The 21,188-nt window shown below is 36.4% G+C and overlaps 3 protein-coding genes across 3 annotated transcripts; 1 reads left to right on the top strand and 2 right to left on the bottom strand.

Annotated features, from left to right (window-relative positions):
- Positions 1–2,077: 2,077 nt before the first annotated feature.
- LOC132295819 (L-type lectin-domain containing receptor kinase IX.1-like) lies at positions 2,078–4,379 on the bottom strand. The gene has a single exon (XM_059794092.1). The coding sequence runs from the start codon at positions 4,377–4,379 to the stop codon at positions 2,298–2,300; it is 2,082 nt and encodes a 693-aa protein (XP_059650075.1). The 3' UTR covers positions 2,078–2,297.
- Positions 4,380–9,672: 5,293 nt separating this feature from the next.
- LOC132295818 (uncharacterized) lies at positions 9,673–10,812 on the top strand. The gene has a single exon (XM_059794091.1). It carries the CDS (start codon positions 9,673–9,675, stop codon positions 10,810–10,812), a length of 1,140 nt encoding a protein of 379 aa, XP_059650074.1.
- Positions 10,813–16,328: 5,516 nt separating this feature from the next.
- On the bottom strand, positions 16,329–20,858 carry LOC132294213 (L-type lectin-domain containing receptor kinase IX.1-like). The gene is made up of 2 exons (XM_059791979.1): positions 20,391–20,858; positions 16,329–17,860 (listed from the first exon to the last, which is right to left on the bottom strand). Exons 1-2 carry the CDS (start codon positions 20,473–20,475, stop codon positions 16,449–16,451), a joined length of 1,497 nt encoding a protein of 498 aa, XP_059647962.1. The 5' UTR covers positions 20,476–20,858; the 3' UTR covers positions 16,329–16,448.
- Positions 20,859–21,188: the final 330 nt, after the last annotated feature.

The raw sequence follows: 21,188 nt of genomic DNA, 5'->3' as shown, positions 1-21,188 counted from the left end.
GACTCTTAGTTTGCAGTTCAATTGTGCGGTTGAATATATATATATATATATATATATATATATATAATTTCTTTCACAATATTATTGATCATGTAATCCTTGCTTGATTTCAAACACATTCCATTTCACATGTACATCTAGAAACATATCTTCTTCTCCTTTTTTTCTTGTTTTTTCGGGTAAATCAGAAAACATATCTTTTGCAGGTGAGAAGCTGCCTTTTCCCATATCATAAACACACCCACCATCATCTGTGTGATGACTAAAATAGATACAGTTGCTCCTAAACCCCACTTTGGTCGTAGTAACATACATGCACCAGTCAGGCCCTGCAATAATTGTTTTATCCCCAACGCTATCCATCTTAATCCATGAGAGTTCAGCGAAATGAAGGCGAAAACCTCTGCATCATCCACTATGTTCATCGATTTCCTAGAGATTAGGAAAACAAGTAAGATCTCTCCGTTGAATTCAACTATACATTCTTTGAAATGCCTTGACAATGTAGAAGGAATGGCTCTGCTTTTACTTAAAGCAGTGATTCAAGGATGGGAATCAAACACGTCTTCTAGAATTGCAAGTTTTCCCTCCAAACTCAATGCATAAAATTTCCTTGAAACCAAATGGCTGTAGGAATTTGCATACATTGTTGGTTGGAAGCTCGGAATGAGATGTTGAAGACGTTACAATGGGTCTTGTGGCATTCCTTGCAACGGTCATAGTTGAAGCCATGGCAACTTTCCAATTGGGTTGCATTTCCTTGGTGCTGCTCTCCAGGATTTGGTGACAGCACAGGAGCCAAAATTTTCCGCAAGACTCCAATTCTCTGCAATTATGTTCATGAGTTGTTGAGGAAGAACCTCCCATGACCATGAAGCGTTGGCTTACACAGCAATTGCTTTCTCTTCTTCCCCTTACGAGCCATTTGTGTGCTGACACCATAGGCAAAGAGATATATGGTTTGAACTGAGTGCGAGGACCTAAAATAAGCACACTTACGCATTTTGCCATTTGCCGCATATATGGCTCTAAAGGGGAAGAAGGGAAAGCAATTGCCATGTAAGAAAGAATGCAGTGCTGCAAGGCCATGGCCAGTTCTTCCCCTACAACTCATTAACCTAATTGCAAGGCAATGGAATCTTAAGGAAAACATCAGCTTTGGTGGTGTCACCAAATCCTGGAAAGCAGCACCAAAGCAATGCAGCGCGGTTGGGAAGTCACCATGGCTTCAGCTGTCTGGCACGACCAATGAAGGCAATTCCGATGACTGCCACAAGACTCATTTTCACATCTTCAGCATCTCATTTCGTTTAGGGTGCTATTGGTACTGCGCAAGAAGCCGGCCAAATTGGAACCCTTTATGCCATTTTGTGGGTTACTCCCATGGTTTTCTAATGGCTAGAAGCGCTGAGCAATCCAAGTACTACATTTGGGATCCTGTTAACGAAATTACGTGGAATCTTCCACCTTGGGATACCAGTGTGCCTTTTAAATATGCTGCTCTATCTTCATCTTCTTTTTTCTATAACAGTACTATTCTGATGGTGGTCCTGTACTTACAGAACTTAGTTTTACGTCGTTTGATGCTGTGATCTTCAGGCCTTTTTTGTTGACATTGTAAACAAACATGGTTATATGCAAAGGTAGAGTAAAAGCAGACTTCGTTTGAACATCTCATGGTAGGTATGGAATTTGAACAACCTTCATGTTAATATGACTTGGTCTTCCATAGTCCCATTCCTATTGGGTTGTTTTTGCTGATCTCACTTAAAATGACTCAAGTCTTTAATAATACATATGATAGATAGTATATAATTATTATGTAACAACCGGGGATTCATCTCAATAGGGTTGGGTGGAGCAGGTGCCGATTCTTTCATCCAATCGTCTACCTAACACTATACTCATGGATTCTTAAATTTTGATTGAATCAAGTTACAGGCATTGCCCTATCATACACCAGACAACAAGACATGTTGCAAAAAGAATAGGCAAATGTGAGAAATACAATATAACATTTTGTATATTTATTTCATAACTATGTGACTTATTTGTGTCATAACACTTGGAAACAATAGGACCATAAATGTGCCCTTTTATTTAAAATCCCATTTACGCAACAATTGTAGATACACTACACTTTCATAGTTCTAATCATGCCAGAATTTGCCAAAAATTTACCAAGAAGATTGAAGTACTAATGACTATTGCTTAAGAATGATAGAAAAAAATAATAAGTGATCTTAGTACACCTTAAATACATGACGAAGTTAAAACTTGATATTCTTTAGATCTACTTACCTTGTATGCAGAAGTGATGTAGATGGAGAGGAAGCTGCAGATGCTATGGTCAAATTTGAGGAATTGGTGTTGTAACTATGGCTTGAATAATGGATTTGGCTACTCTCTGAGACATTGGCATTACTGGATAATGAAAGTGAAGATGTAGGTGTGGTCACCGGATCAGGAGTCAAATATGTTGGCACAGGCATCTTTGAGGGAAGAATGGGAAGCAGAGCTTCATAATTAAGCACCTGAATTACCTGTCTTATTGAAGGCCTACGATTGTAATCAGGATGAGCACACCAAAGCCCAACAATCAGCAAATTCGTCATCTCTTGCTCATCAAAATCTGTATTTAATTTGGGGTCTGCTGCTTCAAGAAGTTTTCCTGTTCCATAGAGGTCCCAAACCCACTCCACCAGTCTTGATTGAGTTTCTGGTGCCCTGAGATCAATGGGTTTTCTTCCGCATGCTATTTCCAGTACAACGATTCCAAAGCTGTAGACATCTGATTCCTTACTAGCCTTGCCTGTAATGACACATTCAGGATCCATATAGCCCATTGTCCCTGCCAAAAGTGTTGTTTGCGATCCTTTTTCATGGTTAACAAGCCTAGCTAGCCCAAAATCCCCAACTTTGGCATTGAAATTTGAATCCAACATAATGTTGCTTGATTTAATATCTCTATGCAGCACGCATTGTTCCCATTCTTCATGTAGATAGAGCAAAGCAGAGGCTAAGCCGTGGACAATTTTGTACCTCATTGCCCATGTCAATAAGCTTTTTCCTATGAAAAGATGGGAATCTAAGCTCCCATTTGGCAAGAACTCGTAAACAAGCAGCAGCTCATTTTTTTCATGGCACCAACCAATGAGTTGCACCAAGTTCTTATGCCTTAATCTACTAATGATCTTAACTTCTGATATATACTCTTTGAGCCCTTGCTTAGAACCTCTTGACACCCTCTTCACAGCAACATAAGAAGCCAACTCCCTCAAGAAACCTCTATAAACCCCACCAAACCCTCCCTCTCCAAGCTTTTCTTCTTCTGAAAAATTATTTGTTGAATGAGCCAATTCACTGTAGGAAAACTTCTTTGGTCCAATGTCCTTCTCGAATTCATCCTCCATGGATAGATCAAAGACAAATGCATCTTCGTCTTTTCCTCTATTGGTTTTCTTCCACAAGCACGTGGCAATCGAACTTAATCCTCCAACCAAAACACATGAGCCAACACTTAATCCCACCACTAGTGCTGTCTTGTTTTCCTTCTTCCCTTTGGGTTTGGGGCCCGGACTGGGGCTCGGTGTCATCGGTGCTGGCTCTGTTGAACTGAAACTCCATGACTTAATGGTACGTTTCTCGAAAAACCCTCCGGTGGAGGCTGAGAAGCCAAAAGCAACCCATTCTGGCAAGTAGTCACGCAAATCAACAATGTAACTAAGGTTATCTTGTCGAACTCTTGCATTATTTACAATACTAGTGAAGCCGACACTCAAAGTTTTCAAGTTAGAATTATAACTAATCCAAGCTTCATTTTCTCCCCCTTGAGTGATATTACCATACCATATGGAAGTGTTAACAGATCTCAAAGAGTCCAGATTGATACCTACATGAGTGTAGGACTCGTTGTACGGGTCCCAATCATTCTTATGAGTGTCGAACTCCACAGCAACGAATGGGGTGATGGCGTTGATTGTGTTGGAGTCGATTGGAAGACCAAGAGCACCACCTTGTGTGATGAGGATATTATTGAAATCGGAAACATTGGGAAAAAGGAAGAAAGCAAACCCATCAGCGTGGACTGAACTTCCTTCTGAATCAATGACAAAGGTGAAATTGGTGGTGAAGTCCGCCAGATTTCCAGCACTGTCCAAAAGGTGCAGAGGTTCATGATATCTGGCTCGACCAACTCTCTGCTGCTGCACATCGCTGCGCTCCTCTGGGGTAACTTGGATGCCTTGTCCTGAGATATTAGCACTTCCATCAGTGAATATTTTGACATTTTTAAGCTCTCGTGTGATAGCAGGGAAGCTGAAGTTTAGTGGAGTTGCACAAGGAACCAGTATAAGAAAGACGAAAAAAATATTGATCATGAATGAAATATAGAAAAGCGTAGGTAATTGGAGAAGGGTCCAAGAGTTGCAGGCAACAGTATTTGGGAGGACTTAATGTTCAGTGTTTGGAGGCTTAATTGCAGTTCTCCTTATATTGTGTACATGGATTGAATTATTGATACATAAAATATTGCTGCAGATTCAAGAGTTAGATTTGTTGAATAAGTCTTAATTTGTATACTTTTCAGCTAAAGATTTTCATGACTGCAAGTTATCTTATTTTAAGAAGAAATATAGAGAACATCATTTGAACTGGTGTACTTGGTCTCACATGGGAATGGGACTGACACCTAAGCTAAGATCATAAGGACCGGTACCTTAGTTTCTGGATTTTCTAAATAGATTGATAACAAATTACTGTAATTACCTACCAAAAGTGTAGTATTGAAGAAATTTAAAACAATTAAGATGTATTGACTATATATATATATCCTATTCTAGAATATTTGGAGTTGGAGTCAATGCCCCGAGATCAACTTGGACTTCTACATTTTCATGAACTAAAAAACTTGAAATAAAGTCCCATGATTTGAACATGTCTTTTTTAAAAATTAATTTCCTCTCTAAACCCATTTTGGCAACAACTTCCTCTGATCAACCACATGTAAAGTTAAAGCTATCTTGTTGGGTTTTGCTATTTGCAAATTCAAAAAACCATAACTAATCCAAGCATCAAATTCTCTCCCTTGTCTTATAGTTTCGTCAGATTGTAGTATAACATATTGGGAAAATTTGATTTTGGTGACCAAAAACCCATTTTTTTTTTTTTTTTTTTTTTTTGCTTTAGAGTGATCTTAAACTCATAAAAAGATAAATAATACCCATCTTAAAAAATTATTGCCAATTAGTGGCCATTTTAAGTTTAATGTCCTGAATATTCTTCAATCACAAGAGTGTCACAGCCCCACCATCACCACCTCAATCTCATCTTCACCAAAAATTGTTTTTTTCCCTCAGGAGTTCAACCTTACTCGTACATAAACAAACACTATCAAATAAAAAATCAAAGCAACAGAGCGGAGGAATGTTTCACATACCTTGCGAAAGCCACTGCTCACAGCGAGCATCAAGCTTGCACTGCTTCAATTTGGCCTACCTGTTTACCTGAAAACCAAAAAAATCAAAGATATATATATATATATATATATATATATATATATATATCTCCGAAAATTGAATAACGAGATGAAGTGAAACTGCAAGCAATAGATTTTGAGAGAGAGGAAATTGAAGAAATTGTAGAGAGAGAGAGAGAGAGAGAGAGAGGAGAGAGAGGGACCGGAGATATTCAAAGATTTAGGGTTAAGTGCAAAAAACTTGAACACCCTATTGCTTTTAATTTGATGCAATTAATTTGATGCAATTAAAAAGATAATACTCTCGTGTCAGTAAAATAAAATAAAATAAAATTTCAAAAATAAACTAAGATAAAATTATCATTTTAGATAAAGACAAATGTAAGAAAAAAAAAAAAAATGTGTACAAAAAATTATGTAATATTAAAAAAATTGGAGAAGACACATTGTTAAATGGGTTAAACTCAACTAATAAAAAAAAGGAAAATAAGAAGAAAAATGGGACAAATTAAGGTTTTTAAATTTATTTTATGTTAATTTTGATCAAACAAATGGTCAAAGGGACTTATTTATATTTTTTAAAATTTTATAAACTGAAATGCATATTTTAAAAAAAGGACTATTAGTGCATAAAACTTATATTACAAAACGATTTTATATTACAAGACGATTTACTAGAAGATTTATTCGGCTATAATAATAATAATAAAATATTTGAAATCTACATCCTCTAAAAAGGACAATATTTTGTACACCATATTTAAGGATCATCGCATCACATATGTGGCATAATATTGTTAGGATTCAAAAAATAAAAAAGTAATGTCATTCAAAAATAAAATTAAGCCACCTAATTTCTATTTCTTTTTAATTTTTAATTGACAATAAAAACTATGTCATAACAAGAATGTGTCACGCTTGATGGTGAGACTGTGTAAGTTCTCACAAGACCTAAATATTGTCCTTTTTAAAGTTGTTTTATAGTCCTGTTTATCTTTTTGAGTTTAAAATGATTCTAAAATAAATTTTTTTTAATCACTAAAATTAATTTTTCCAAAAATTTATTTCACATAGAAATTATGGGGTTCGGATCTTAGTTTAGGTGTATGAATTCGGATCCTTTAGTGCAACATGCCGCATCATAGTATGATATGTATCCTTCGGCCCCTAAAGTATTAGGATCGATACTATTATGGCTCACTGGATTTATTTATTTTTACTATTATACCTAGTAATTTTGTTTTTTAAAATTATATACTTAGAAAATTTTGAATTTGCCCCCACAAAATTAGAGAAAAACTCCACTATTACTCCCTCCACAATATTTTTTTCTTAAAGCCTCTCAGATACTTTTTCTGATCCTTCCTGTTAGTATAATTTATCATATTATTAAGGAGTAAGTGTAAGAAATATCCTTGAAGTATACATTTCATAACATTTTTATCCCTACTTAAAAGGTTGTGCAAAAAATACCCTTATTCTTCTTAATTTGTGCAAAAACACCCTTAATTAATAAAATACCCATTTTACCCTTTTATTCTTCTACTAAACCGATCTTGTTGATGCCAAAGTCAGAGGTGGAGGTTGCGGACGGTCGGGAAGAGGCTGCCGGAGAGGTATGTGTTCACAAGGTTGATGGCGTTTTGGAGCTTGTGGTTGGGGAAGAAGAAGAAAGACGTGGGTTTCTCGGTGAACAACAACAATCAAACTCGTACTGTTCACAGCAATCATAAGCCTGATGAAGTGGTTGAGTAAGGTTTCATTTGGGGTTTCTTTGGTTTCATTGGGTAGATATGCTCACTTTGGCAACTGTTTCATTGGGCAAATTACACAACAATTCTAGCTTTCAAATTTGTACTTGAATGTTTTTTCCCAGTCTTGTAGTGATTGCTCAATTTATAAATTGGCCACTTCAATTTCTTGAACTTCCCTTGATTCGATTGTGTAATAACCTAGTTGGCAAACAACCTATATTCAGAAACTATTTCAATCTAGGATTGCTGTGAATAATACGGTGGTGGCGATGGCAGCGAACAAGGATTCCAGCGATGGGCTGTGGAGAGGATTGGTTCGGCCTCTTTATCCCCTCCTCGGCGACGCCTCCATCTTTATCTCCTCTACTCACTAGCAACATCGACATCAACCTCTCACTCCTTCCCCATCGACGTGTGTATATACATATATATATATAATTTGTAAATTTACAATAAATAAATATATATATCTGCATATTTATGTCTATGTATATGTGTATATATATCTATATATATATGTCTGTGTATATATATCTATCTTCTCCAGTCTTCCCTTCCCTCGACAACCATCAAGGTGAAGAAGAAGGAGGGCCAAGCCCTTTTTAGTCATTTCACAAAATATTTTTTCTATATTTTATAAAATGTGTTATTAAGGGCATTTTAGTTCAATTTTTATAAATATGACCTATTTGCACAAATGTCATAGATTAGTTTACACCAGAGGGTGCAATATGCACTATAAAGGGGTGTGTTTTGCACTTGACTATATTATTAATCATGCACATCATGTTGAAAACAAATTGAAATGAATACAAACATTTTTTTTTGCTTGATTTCAGTCATTACATTTCACAGAAACATTAAGAAAGCATATGTTTGCAGGTGACAAACTACCTTTTTCCATGTCATAGACACACCAACCATCATCTGTGTGATGACTAAAATAGATACAGTTGCTCCTACACCCCAATTTGCTCGCATCAACAGAGATGAACCAGTCAGGCCCTGCAATAATTGTTTGATCCCCAATGCTACCCATCTTAACCCACGAGAGGTCAGCGAAATGAAGGCAAAAGACCTCTACATCATCCACTACGTTCATTGATTTCCTAGAGATTAGGAAAATCAGTAAGATCTCACCGTGGAATTCAACTAAATATTCTCTGAAATGCCTCGACAATGTAGAAGGGACGGCTCTGCTTTTACTTATAGCAGTGATTCTAGGATGAGAATCGAACACGCCTTCTAGAATTGCAAGCGTTCCCTCCAAACTCAATGCATAAAATTTTCCTTGAAACCAAATGGCTGTAGGAAATTGCATACATTGTTGGTTGGAAGCTCGGACTGAGATGTTGAAGATTGGAGATTGAGTGTTGTGGCATTCCTTCCATTTGCTATCATTTGTACGGGAGAGTTGAAGCCATGGCGACTTTCCAATCGGGTTGCATTTCCTTGGTGGTGTTCTCCAGGATTTGGTGACACCATCAGACTTTAGTAAAAAACACCACCTCTTTCGCATTAAGTTCCTGATTTGTTGAGGAAGATCTGGCCATGGCTTTGTAGCATTGGCTTCTCTCTTACGTGGCAATTGTCTTCTTCCCTGAGCCATTTGTGTGCTGAAACAATAGGCAAAGAGATATATGGCTTGAACTCAGTGAGAGGTCTTAAAATAAGCACACTTATGCGTGGCCTCCAAGTTCCATCAGCTTTAATTATTCCAAAAAACACAGATTACTTTGAATTAATAGCTAAACTACATGATTGACTTTAAATAGATGCTCACTTTGGGGAACACTTTTTATATACTAATATATATATATATTTAGATCTTAATTAATGTTAATGCAGCTGTTTCTTGCACACACCACATCATTTGAACAACATCCAAGTTATCAACCACCCTTGCAATTCCTCGTAATAAACAAATTTACCAAAAATTTAGACGATTATATTTTGAGTTACATACTCTTCACTCATGGAATTTTAGTTCAAAATTTACTAATTTTTTTCCTGCATAGATACCTGGTGAATTGTCCCTGTTACCAGTAGCACTCTTTACTTTTCACACGGGTTGTCCACTATGTTTATTTGTGAACTTAACGTATTCTCCACCATATCATAAAATTGTTTCTCTCTTCAACAGTAAGTACATGTATATTATATAAACTTATTATGTCCTAATTAACCTTAAAAGTCAATGGATACACACTTAATTGTTGTTACCTGGTAGGCTTGTTCCCCAAGAAGAGCATCTATTTCAAGTCAACCATTTTAGTTTAATTAAGAATTCATAATCTAAATCAATATGAGCTGTTTCAATATTTTTAGGTGTTTTAAACTAAAGCTAATGGAACTTGGCGACCACGCTTATCGTAGCTTATTTAGGTCCTCACTGTGAGCTCAAACCATATCTCTCTATCTGCATATTGTGTCACCACACAAATGGCTCAGAAGGGGAAGAAGGGAAAGCAATTGCCATATAAGAAAGAAGCCACCACCGCACAGCCATGGCCAGTTCTTCCCCTGCAACTCATCAGCTTAATTGCAAAGCAATCGAGTCTAATGCAAAACATAAGCTTTGGCGGTGTCACCAAATCTTGGAGAGCGGCACCAAAGCAATGCAGTTCAGTTGGGAAGTCCCCATGGCTTCAGCTGTCCGGTACCAGCGAAGCCAATTCTGATGAATGCCAAAAGACTCATTCTCACATCCTCAGCATCTCATTTCGTGTAGGGTGCTATTGGTGGTATGGAAGATGGCCATACGAGGTCTCTGCTCGCCATTTTGTAGGTTACTCCCAGGGTGCTCTAGTGGTTAGAGGTGCTGAGCAATCCCAATACTACCTTTGGAACCTTAGCAATTGTACGTCGGATCTTCCTCCTTGGGATACCAATGTGCCATTTAAATCTGCTGCTCTATCTTCATCGCCTTTTCAGTACAATAACGGTACTTGTATTGTGATGGTGATAACAGGCCTTTCTCATCCAACTTTCGTGTTTAATAGACGCGGATCAGCAGGTAAATTTACATGGATAAAACAAGATTGTGCCCTCCTTGAACCACATGCTCCGAACAAACAACTCATGCAATTTACTAATATCATTGCGTTTGAAGGAAAGTTTTACGCATTGAGTTTGCAGGGAACACTTGCAGTTATAGAAGACATTGATTCTCTTCCTAGAATCACTGCTTTAAGTAGAAGCAGGGCTGCTCCTTCTGCATCTTCAAGGCATTTCAGAGAATATTTAGTTGAATCCAATGGAGAGATCTTATTGATTTTTCTAATCTCTAAAAGTTCGATCAATATTGTGGATGATGTAGAGGTTTTTGGCCTTGATGTTGCTAAACTATCATGGGTTAAGGTGGAAAACCTTGGGGATAGAACATTTTTTGTCAGTGACGAGTGTTGTATGTTTGTCACTGCAAGCAAAGTGGGGTGTAGAGGCAATTGTATCTATTTCACTCGACAGACAGTTGATGGTTGGTGGTTGTATGACATGGAAAGAGGAAGCATCTCACCTGGTTGGAGCAATTCCAATTGTATGACAAAATCTCCAGTATGGGAGGAACTAATATTGGAGTAGCAATAATTGATTGTCGAATTACGGATATTTTGAGCAATATTCTGTGTTTGCTTCCTTCTGTTGTATCATTTTTCTCGCATGCTCCTTTAGTTTGTTCATCTTTGAATTTGTATGAAAGAAATAAAAACTGAACATGAGCCCATTGTGGTAATGAATTGACATAATGTATTTCTCTGGATTGCATTTTGAATCTTTATCTAAAATGTCAAATTTTTGACTCAGGCTAGGGTGGGCCAAAATATGGTTGAAGCTAATTTTAATTTTATTTTAAAAAAAAAAAATTCAAATCCATTTTAATCCGTCTTTAACACCAAAAAAAAAATCAACGACAGAGTTGCAGTAGCTTCCCAAATTAAGTGTTAAAAAAAAAGGTCGGTTTTTTTGTTTTAACAAAACATTCTTTAAAACAAATTTCAAACTTCACTGCTATATAAATCAGAATCCAAGATCTGTTGCAAGAAGAGAACAGAAAATCTACCATCAGCAGCCCTGCCTGCGAAGAGCTCCTCGCATAGTCCAAATTTCTTAACTCCAGCAGTTTCTACTCCTGCTAATAGTTTAACACGTTCTTTGTTGTTAGTATGGGTCCTGAAGCACAAGGAGATTTTACTCCTTGGTGTCAAACGCGCCAATCATTGAGGGTAGTAAGGCAGTGCGACTTGACCCACATTCTTTGTTGTTGTTATGGGTCTTGAAGCACAAGGAGATTTTACTTGTTGGTGTCGGGACACGCCAATCATTGAGGGTTGTAAGGCAGTGCGACTTGACTCCCGAAGAGTACAAGAAGCAATGTGCATGGTTTGATGTTTGATAGGCGCGTGCGTGGTTGTGCTCAGGGCGGAGTCAAGATTTTAATTCAGAGGGAGTATAATTTAAAAAAAGAAAAAAATTGAGATATATTTGAAAGGAAAAAAAAATTAGAGTATGATTTAAAAAGAAAAATTTGACTTTAAAAAAAAAAAGAAATTTAAGGAATTTAATAAACAAAAGAAAGAAAAAGTTAAGATAATTTTAGAAATTAAAAATTTAGAAAAATACGATATATAATTTTTCATATATAATAAATAAATTACAAATTAACTATATATATTCTAGTGGGCTGGACCAGGTCAGGGGCACGTGCCTCCTAGGTCTTAATTGGCTCCGCCTCTGGTTGTGTCTAGACTGTGAGGACTCTTGATTACATGGATAGTTTAATGTGCTCATCAATGTCTAACCTAAAATATGGATCATCCAAGTCATATTAGCGTACTCTTCCTGAGTTGATCGCCTCCGGCTCTGTCCCCGGTATTTTATCTATCTTTTGTGTAAATGGATCATGTTGATCAAGTTGGTTTGAAATATTGGAATCGACTTTGGAACTTTATTATGGAGTTCTGTTAATTGATGGTTGCTGGGTTGGATATCTTCTAGACAGTCTTTTGTATTTTGGATAGGTTGTGGTTTGAATATACATATTGAGTGGAATTGAGTTTGGAACTTTCTTTATTTTTAATTTTTTTATAAAAAAATTTATCACGTCCCGAATCCCTAACCCAATTCACGAGAAAAGATAAAAACAAAAAACAAAAAAGACAAAGTTGGTGCGTTTAATAAAGTTTTTGTTTTTTGTTTTTGTAGTTTTAAAAAAACAGAAACATGATTTTACTCTCTTGAGTGAAAATAAAAAATAAAAATGATATTTATTAACACTTGTTGTTGCCACAAATTTGAAAACATAAAACAATAATTGTGTTTAGTAATAAAACATATTTATTACAAAATGTACATAATATTCTTTAAATTTTTTATTTTATTTTTTCATTTCTATTTTATTTTTTTCATGACAAGAATTTTATGAATTAGTGATTAGAGAGAAGGAGGAGGGGAAGGAGGAGGGTAGATGATTTGAACACCAATTCTCGGATACAGGGAGCAACCTAACCATTAAGGCACGACACTTGTTTATATTAATAACTATCAAAATTAAATATAGCAAGACAAAAACATTCCCACCAATTATGTATATAAATATATGTATATGCATGATGTATACATTTATTATGTGATCTATAATATATTTAGCATATAATAATTTATTATGAATAAAAAATATTAAATAATACATCTTATATGTAATAAAATATATATAGTGATATAATACTATAATTTAATTATAATTTAATATTTACATATAATATAATATAGATATGATATATAATAATATAAAATATCTACTGCTTAATAATTTAATAACATTATATTCTATATCAAAAATTATTTTGTCACAAAAAATAATTTACATCATCATTTAATATATTATATATTAAAATATATTTTTATTAAATAAAAATAATATACAATATTTAATATATTCTACAGTAAAAATATATATTTTATTAACATTTAATATGTAACTTAGTATATAACACAAATAATATGAATTTTATTTGAAATGAATAATGTCTGTGCACAGTAACATTAGTGAAAACGTTTCTACGCTACAGTGCCGAAAAAATAAGAAACATCATTTTGATGTTTCCTCTTTTCTTCACAAAAATTAAAAAAGTTTTCTGTTATAGAAAAACAAAAATATTTTATTGAACGCGATTTTTGTCTTCGTTTTTTTAAAGTTGACAACAGAAAGTAATAAACATTTCTCATTACTAAACGCAACCTAGACAAAGACAATTCTTCACGAAAAGCGAAAACAATAAGCATATCAACCCCTTTCAATACCATTATCATTCATGTTCTAAGCCCGCCCTACTTTACACCTGCTGGAATGGTTACAGGGGTTGTTAAATGTGTTTGTACAAAAATATCGCACGGTACAATTACGAAAGAAAGTGGTTAAATGGTATTGAACGAAAATAAAGGTTAGAGTGATTAAACAGCATTTGACGAAAATAGAGATTAGGATTGAAAGCTCTTGAGGTTGCCGAATGCCACTTTGTCTATACTGAGAAATTACAATTTTGCCTTGAAGTTTTCTTTCGGTGAATTGAAGAGTGGTATATAAATTTGGATGGTGCTCAAGTAATAGGGCATGTGCAAGGAATAACTGCATCAACATTAATTTTCTCATATCTTACTCTATTATTCAAAAACGTGTTCCGACCATCTATTTCAAATCAACCATGTAGTTTGACTATTCCTCTTTAAAATCTAAATGATCCGTTCCATCTTTCTTCTCTGTTTTTCAACTAAAGCTGCTGGAACTTGGAGACCACGCTAATAATAGCTTATTTAGGTCCTCAATGTGAGCTCAAACCATATATCTCTATCTGCATATTGTGTCACCGGCCACATGGCTCTAAAGGGGAAGAAGGGAAAGCAATTGCCATCTAAGAAAGAAGCCATCACTGCACAGCCATGGCCAGTTCTTCCTCAACAACTCGCAAATTTAATTGCAAAGCAATGGAATCTTAAGCAAAACATGAGCTTTGGTGTCACCAAATCTTGGAGAGCGGCACCAAAGCAATGCAGCCTGGTTGGAAAGTCACCATGGCTTCAGCTCTCTGGTACCAATGAAGAGAATACCGATGAATGGCAAAAGACTTATTCTCACATCCTCGGCATCTCATTTCGTTTAGGGTGCTATTGGATGTATGGAAGAAGGAGATATTGGAACCCCTTTCGCCACTTTGTGGGTTACTCCCAGGGTGTACTGGTGGCTAGAGGTGCTGAGCAATCCCAATACTACCTTTGGGACCTTAAAGAAACTTGGTCGAATCTTCCTCCTTGGGAAACCAATGTGCCATTTAAATCTGCTGCTCTATCATCACCGCCTTTTCAGTCCACTAACAGTGATTGTATTCTGATGGTGGTAACAGGCCTTTCTCATCCAGCTTTTGTGTTTAATAGATGCAGATCGGTAGGTGAGCATACATGGATAAAACGAAAAGAACTTACATGGATAGAACAAGGTTGCACTCTTCTTGAACCACATGCTCCAAACAAACAACTCATGCAATTTACTAATATTGTTGCGTTTGAAGGAAAGTTTTATGCATTGAGTTTGCAGGGAACACTTGCAGTTATAGAAGACATCGATTCTCATCCTAGAATCACTGCTTTAAGTAGAAGCAGGGTCATTCCCTCTACATCTTCAAGGCATTTCAGAGAATATTTAGTTGAATCCAATGGAGAGATCTTATTGATTTTCCTAATCTCTAGAAGTTCGATTGATATTGTGGATGATGTAGAGGTTTTTGGCCTTAATTTTGCTAAACTATCATGGGTTAAGATGGAAAGTCTTGGGGATAGAACATTTTTCGTAGGTGCCGAGTGTTGTACGTTTGTCACTGCAAGCAAAGTAGGGTGCAGGGGCAACTGTATCTATTTTATTCATCACACAGTTGATGGTTGGAGGTTGTATGACATGGAAAGAGGAAGCATCTCATCTGGTTGGAGCAACTCTGATTGTATGACAAAATCTCCAGTATGGGATGTACCAATGGATGAGCAATAAATGTTTGTAGATTTTTTTTTTTTTTTCCCCTTGTGTTTGTCGAATTAAGGATACTTCGAGCACTATTCTGTGTTTGCTTCCTCTGTTTTATCATTTTGCTAACATGCTCCTTCAGTTTTTCCTACCCCGTATTAAATTATGAATGTTTATGTAAAGGAAAATGATACTATAACCAAAGTTGGGCCCCACTACTGCATCTACGGGGAGCCGTGTTTATGTAAAATGTCTAATTTTTTGACTCAGGAGGCTAGGGTGGCTCAAAGAACTGCTGAAAAGCAGACTCTTTCACCTTTTTAATCTGTCTTCAACACCCAAACCTCAAGCCAAAGTCCAATGCAAGAAAAATTAAAAAGTATACTAGTAATTTAGGTAAGGCAGTAAAATAATAGAGATGAACCAGAACAAGGGACTCCAGGAGTTGCAGGCCAACATGTTCGGAGTGTTCTTAAATTATAAGGCTTAGAATTGGCAACTTAGACTTGCAATAGCTTTCTATGTCAATCTTTGTCTGTTTTTAACTGAATTTCACATCAAAGGTCGGCTTTCCTTAACAAAACATTCTTTTAAACAAATAAAATCCACAGTTCCTATTTCTAAATGCGCCACATGTCGCACTCTTACGTCACATTATTATTTTTCTGGTCATTAGGGCCATAATGTCATTTGAAACTTAAGAAAGGAAAGGCAAAAAAAAAGGTTCAAAAGTAAGAGCCTAAGAAAATATCAACAGATTCTGAGAATTTGTTGGATTACATTAAAAAGGCCACTACTTCCTGTTGTCCTGCTTACACAGGGTCCTACATTGGAAGGGAAGCTTTCAGACTTGAGCCAGTGTCCTCACACCTACACGAGTGTTGGATTTGGTCACATGACAAATCTATATGAAGCAGCTATTTTGTCCACACTCTGGAGAACTTATTTTTACAACCTAGTGATCTCTAATCCTTTTATAAAAAGAGAATTCACATCGGATTTGTAACAGTTAGCGAATAATTATAGAGGGGATGGCAAACAAAATTAAATCCAGTGTTTTACAATAGTTTTTTAAGAACAACTTCACAATTAAATCTACATTAGGCTACCCATAAGAAAAATAAACAGTGAACTACTCAGTAGCTGGATAAACAAAAATGAACAATCATACACCTAAATACAGTATTGCAATCGTATTCTCTGAACCAACTTACTGTGTATATAGAAGCAATGCTGCTGTTGATGAAGCTGGAGAGGAAATGGTGAGCTTGGAGGAGTCAGTGCTGTCACCAGAGCTCAAGGGATGAGTCTGGCGTGTCTCGAAATCAGTAATACCACTGGTTGATGCAAGTGAAAATGCAGACATATTTACTGGAGGATCTAAACAAGTTAGCACAGGCATCTTCAATGGGAGATTTGGCAAAGGAGCTTCAAAATCAAGCAGTTGAATTGCTTGCTTTATTGAAGGCCGATGATTGCAATCGGGGTGAGCACACCAAAGGCCAACTGTAATCAAGCATTGCATCTGTTCCTCATCAAAATCTGCATCAAGTCTAGGGTCAGCAGCTTCAAGAATCTTTCCAGATCCATATAGCTTCCAAACCCAATCCACCATTCTTACTTGATCTTTGTTGGCCATGTTGTTGATGGGTTTCCTTCCACAGGCTATCTCTAAAGCGACAATCCCAAAACTGTAGACGTCTGATTCCTTGCTTGCATTTCCTGTCATGAGACATTCAGGAGCCATGTAGCCAATGGTGCCTGCCAAAACTGTGGTTTGTGACCCCTTTTCATGGTCAACAAGCCTGGCTAAACCAAAATCCCCAAGTTTGGAATTGAAACTTGAATCCAACATAATGTTACTTGATTTAATATCCCTATGCAGTACACATTGTTCCCATCCTTCATGCAGATACAATAATGCAGAGGCCAAGCCTCGAGCAACATTGTACCTCTTCACCCATGTCAGCAAGCAATTTTCTTTGAAAAGATGGGAATCCAAGCTACCATTGGGCATGAACTCATAAACAAGTAGGAGTTCTCTTTTTTCATGGCACCAACCAATGAGTTGCACCAAATTCCTGTGCCTCAATCGGCTAATGATCTTCACTTCTGATGCATACTCCTTTATCCCCTGTTTAGACCCTCTTGACACCCTCTTGACAGCAACATAGGAGTTCAATTCCCTCAAGAAACCTTTATAAACTGCACCAAACCCTCCCTCTCCAAGCTTCTCTTCCTCCATGAAGTTCTTTGTTGCAATTGCCAACTCTTTGAATGAAAACTTTCTAGGCCCCATTCCGTTTCCAAATTCATATGAAACATTAAGAACATGGTCATCGTTCTTTTCCGCTCTATTCATCTTCCTCCTTATGCCAAACAAAAGCAAACCCAACCCACCAACCAAAACACATGCACTTGCAACCAATCCCGCTACTAGTCCTCTAAATCTCCTGTGGTGAGTACCATCTGTTACTGCCTTGTTTGGTCCACTGTGGTCAGGAGTGGAAGGATCAGCTGCTCCTGGAACTGTTTGACTTGTTATACTTTTATCAATTTGTAGTTCTGAACTAAAATACCATGAGTTAATGGTATGTATTTCAAAAGCACTTCCTGTTGCAGCTGAAAAACCAAAAATAACCCATTCTGGTAAGAAATCCTTTAAATTAACTTTATAATAAAGATCTTGTTGAATTATTCTATTGCCTATAAAACCAGTGAAGACTACACTCAAATTCATCGAAGTTGAATTGTAACTAATCGTAGCAGTATTTTGTTTCCCATCAGGAATACTACTGTTCCATGGCACACTTTTATTAGATATCATTGAATTAATATTGATACCTACATGAACACCGGGCTGTTCATCCCAATCGTTGTGATAAGTATCGAACTCCACGGCTACAAATGGATTTGATGTTGAGTTGTATATCTGGTTATAACTCACAAGACCAAGACCACCACCTGACAGGGCATCAGGGATTGAAAAACCATCAGGAGCAAGGAAGAATGCAAGCCCATCTGCATAAAAAGAACTATTTTGCGAGTCTATGACAAAGGAGAAACTGGTATTGAAGTCTGCCAATTTTCCCGAGCCCTTGTCCCAGAGTTGCATTGTTTCAAAATATGTGGCTCGACCAGTACTCCCATACATGCCTAAGTCCTTCCGGTTTGTGGTCAGTTGGATAACTGGTTCAGTTGGGGTAGCATTGAATGAGTAGTTTATTTTAGTGGTTGTATTGAAGCTAGGGAAGTTGAATGATAACTGAGTAGCTGGACAAAGGACCATTACACAGAAGAAAATGATAATCTTGAAAAGAAGGAGATGAAACTTTGGCATATAGAGAAGATGATTCCCATAGACAACCATGGTTGTGAGTGTGTTTGAATGGGAGGATGGGGCTTGCTTTTGCTAATGGCATGTACTTATAGTCGCAGGAGCTTCCTAGTCAATAGTAGTTCATTGTTTATTTAAATTATGAAACAACTGAATCTTATACTATTTAAATGGATACAATGATATCTATGTTCTTCAGTGGAGCTCCACATTGACACACGTCTCCTACTCATGTAATAGAGACCCCGGCTTTCTACAATATAAAACTTCTTCATACTCAACTTCTATTTCCTCCAGAGTCCCCCTTTTCGTTGATACATTGATTTATTTTTGTAGCAAATGCCATGACCTTGGGGCAGAGCACACCAGAAGTCATTGCATTGCCGTCCATTGCAGTGACTCAAGGACTTTTGATGTGGTCAAGATTAAGGCAGTGGCATGTCATTATAAGATCTACCTCATATAAGGAGTGACTTTATACATATTTTAAATTTATATTTAAAATTAACTTGGGACTTTTCTTGTATGCAGGAAAATGGATCAAGATTCTAAGTGGGTAGAACCTATTTGATCTAGGGCAGAGCACACCAGAAGTCATCGCATTGCTGTCAATTACAGTGACTCGGACTCAAAATTTGATCTGGTCAAGATTAAGGTAGTGGCATGTCATTATAAGCTCATCCTCATATAAGTAACGACTTTATATATATTTTAAATTTATATTTATGATTAACTTGGGACTTTTCTTGTATGCAAGAAGTTGTCTTCTGCTGCCATCATCATGAAGAGAATGGATCAAAATTCTAAGTGGGGAGGACCTATTTGATCTGTGATGTATATTAATCATTCAATTTGAACAATCTTTTGCTTCTATGCAATGACTACTGTTCATAATATCTGATAGAATGTAATGAAGTTAGAGCTTAAAGTGCTTAAATCAAGTTACTTATTCCCTCTGAATCAAGTTGCATATGTCTACTAGAGATAAAATTGCTTGTTCTTTTTATTGAAAAGCTTAACCACCAGTCAAAGTTGTTCTAAACAGTTAAACTTGGCACAATAAGTACCTAAAAAGCAGAGACACCACATTTCACAACCAGAAATTATAGGTACCAAACATGCTCAAAATTTAAGCCAAATGTCACACTTATAAGTAAACAGTTAAACAATGCTCCCAAACTACTTGAAAAGACCAGAAATTGATTGCATAACCAAAACAAACCCAAAGATTTTGTGAAATCTGCCATCAACTACATATATCTGTGATGCTGTGGTCTGAATTTTAGTAACGCAACTAGATTTTGGCACTTTTTTTTTTAATCCCCTTTGTCTTAGGGGTCGTGGACTCTAGTCTCTGTATACAGTGTTTGAGAACCAAAATAGAGATAGACAAAGGGTTGGAGCTCGAGAATTTGTAACCTTTTTAATTTTCTTTTTATTATTTTTTTTTTCAAATGGTAAAGTAAACACACACTCTTTTGTACAGGACCCGACTTCAATCCCTCCCCTTCTCTTTGAGGATAGGGAGGTTATACAACTAGACCAAAGCCCCTTTATGTTCTCACCGTAAATCTTTGTCTTATGTGATGCATGATTTATTTTTTATTTTGCCCTTGCCCTCCTCTTCGAGGATAGGGAGATTATACAGCTACACCAAAGACCCTTATGTTATCTTTGTAAATCTTTGTGCCTTATGTGGTGCATAATTTATTTTTGATTTCGGGACAGTTGTTGTAACAATATCTATTACACATAACTGTATTTTTATTTTACTAGATAATTGTTAGAAGAAAATATATGGAAGAAGTGGCGCACCTGAAGGAGAAGATGCAGATGTGTTGGTCTTGGATAAAATGCTGTTGTTAACTAGGGCTAGAGGAGTTATTGAAGATGTAAGCATATATATTCATTGCAGGAACAAAGCATGTTGGCTTGGGCATCTTTGATGTGAGAAATGGCAATGGAGATTATATAAAAATCGAGGACATGAGTTGTGTGCCTTGTTGATGGCAGAGATTGCAATGTGGATGAACATACCAAACCCCCAACAACAATCATCAAGCATTCTATGTGGGTCGCGAGGTGTTCGACGGAATGATTCTTCCAAAACGAGAAAAAAAGAAAAGGAGAAAAAAGAAAGAAAACAAAAAAAAAAAAGAAAGTTCAACAGCTAGGGCATAGCATAAATATATGTTTGGAAAATTTTAATAAAAATCCAACCTAAGATATTTATAATGGTCTTATTGTTAACTTCAATCATTTTAAATCTAAATTTAATTCATTTGGGCTTTCATCCTAATTATGTATTCACGTCTTCTTCTCTACTTTCTTGTTTTGTTAATCAACATTTTTCAATATATTATGTTTTCTCATACATAGAAGTGACGTTGAATTTCTAAACAACCAATGAGTTGCACCAAATTCCTGTGCCTCAATCGGCTAATGATCTTCACTTCTGATGCATACTCCTTTATCCCCTGTTTAGACCCTCTTGACACCCTCTTGACAGCAACATAGGAGTTCAATTCCCTCAAGAAACCTTTATAAACCGCACCAAACCCTCCCTCCCCAAGCTTCTCTTCCTCCATGAAGTTCTTTGTTGCGATTGCCAAC

Source organism: Cornus florida, unplaced genomic scaffold (assembly GCF_030987335.1).
Source record: "Cornus florida cultivar Cherokee Brave unplaced genomic scaffold, ASM3098733v1 CherokeeBrave_3.0.0_Hap2_Chr02, whole genome shotgun sequence".
Lineage (NCBI taxonomy): Eukaryota > Viridiplantae > Streptophyta > Magnoliopsida > Cornales > Cornaceae > Cornus > Cornus florida.
The sequence above is the reverse complement of the archived record's forward strand: the minus strand, read 5'-3'. Positions and strand labels throughout refer to the sequence as shown.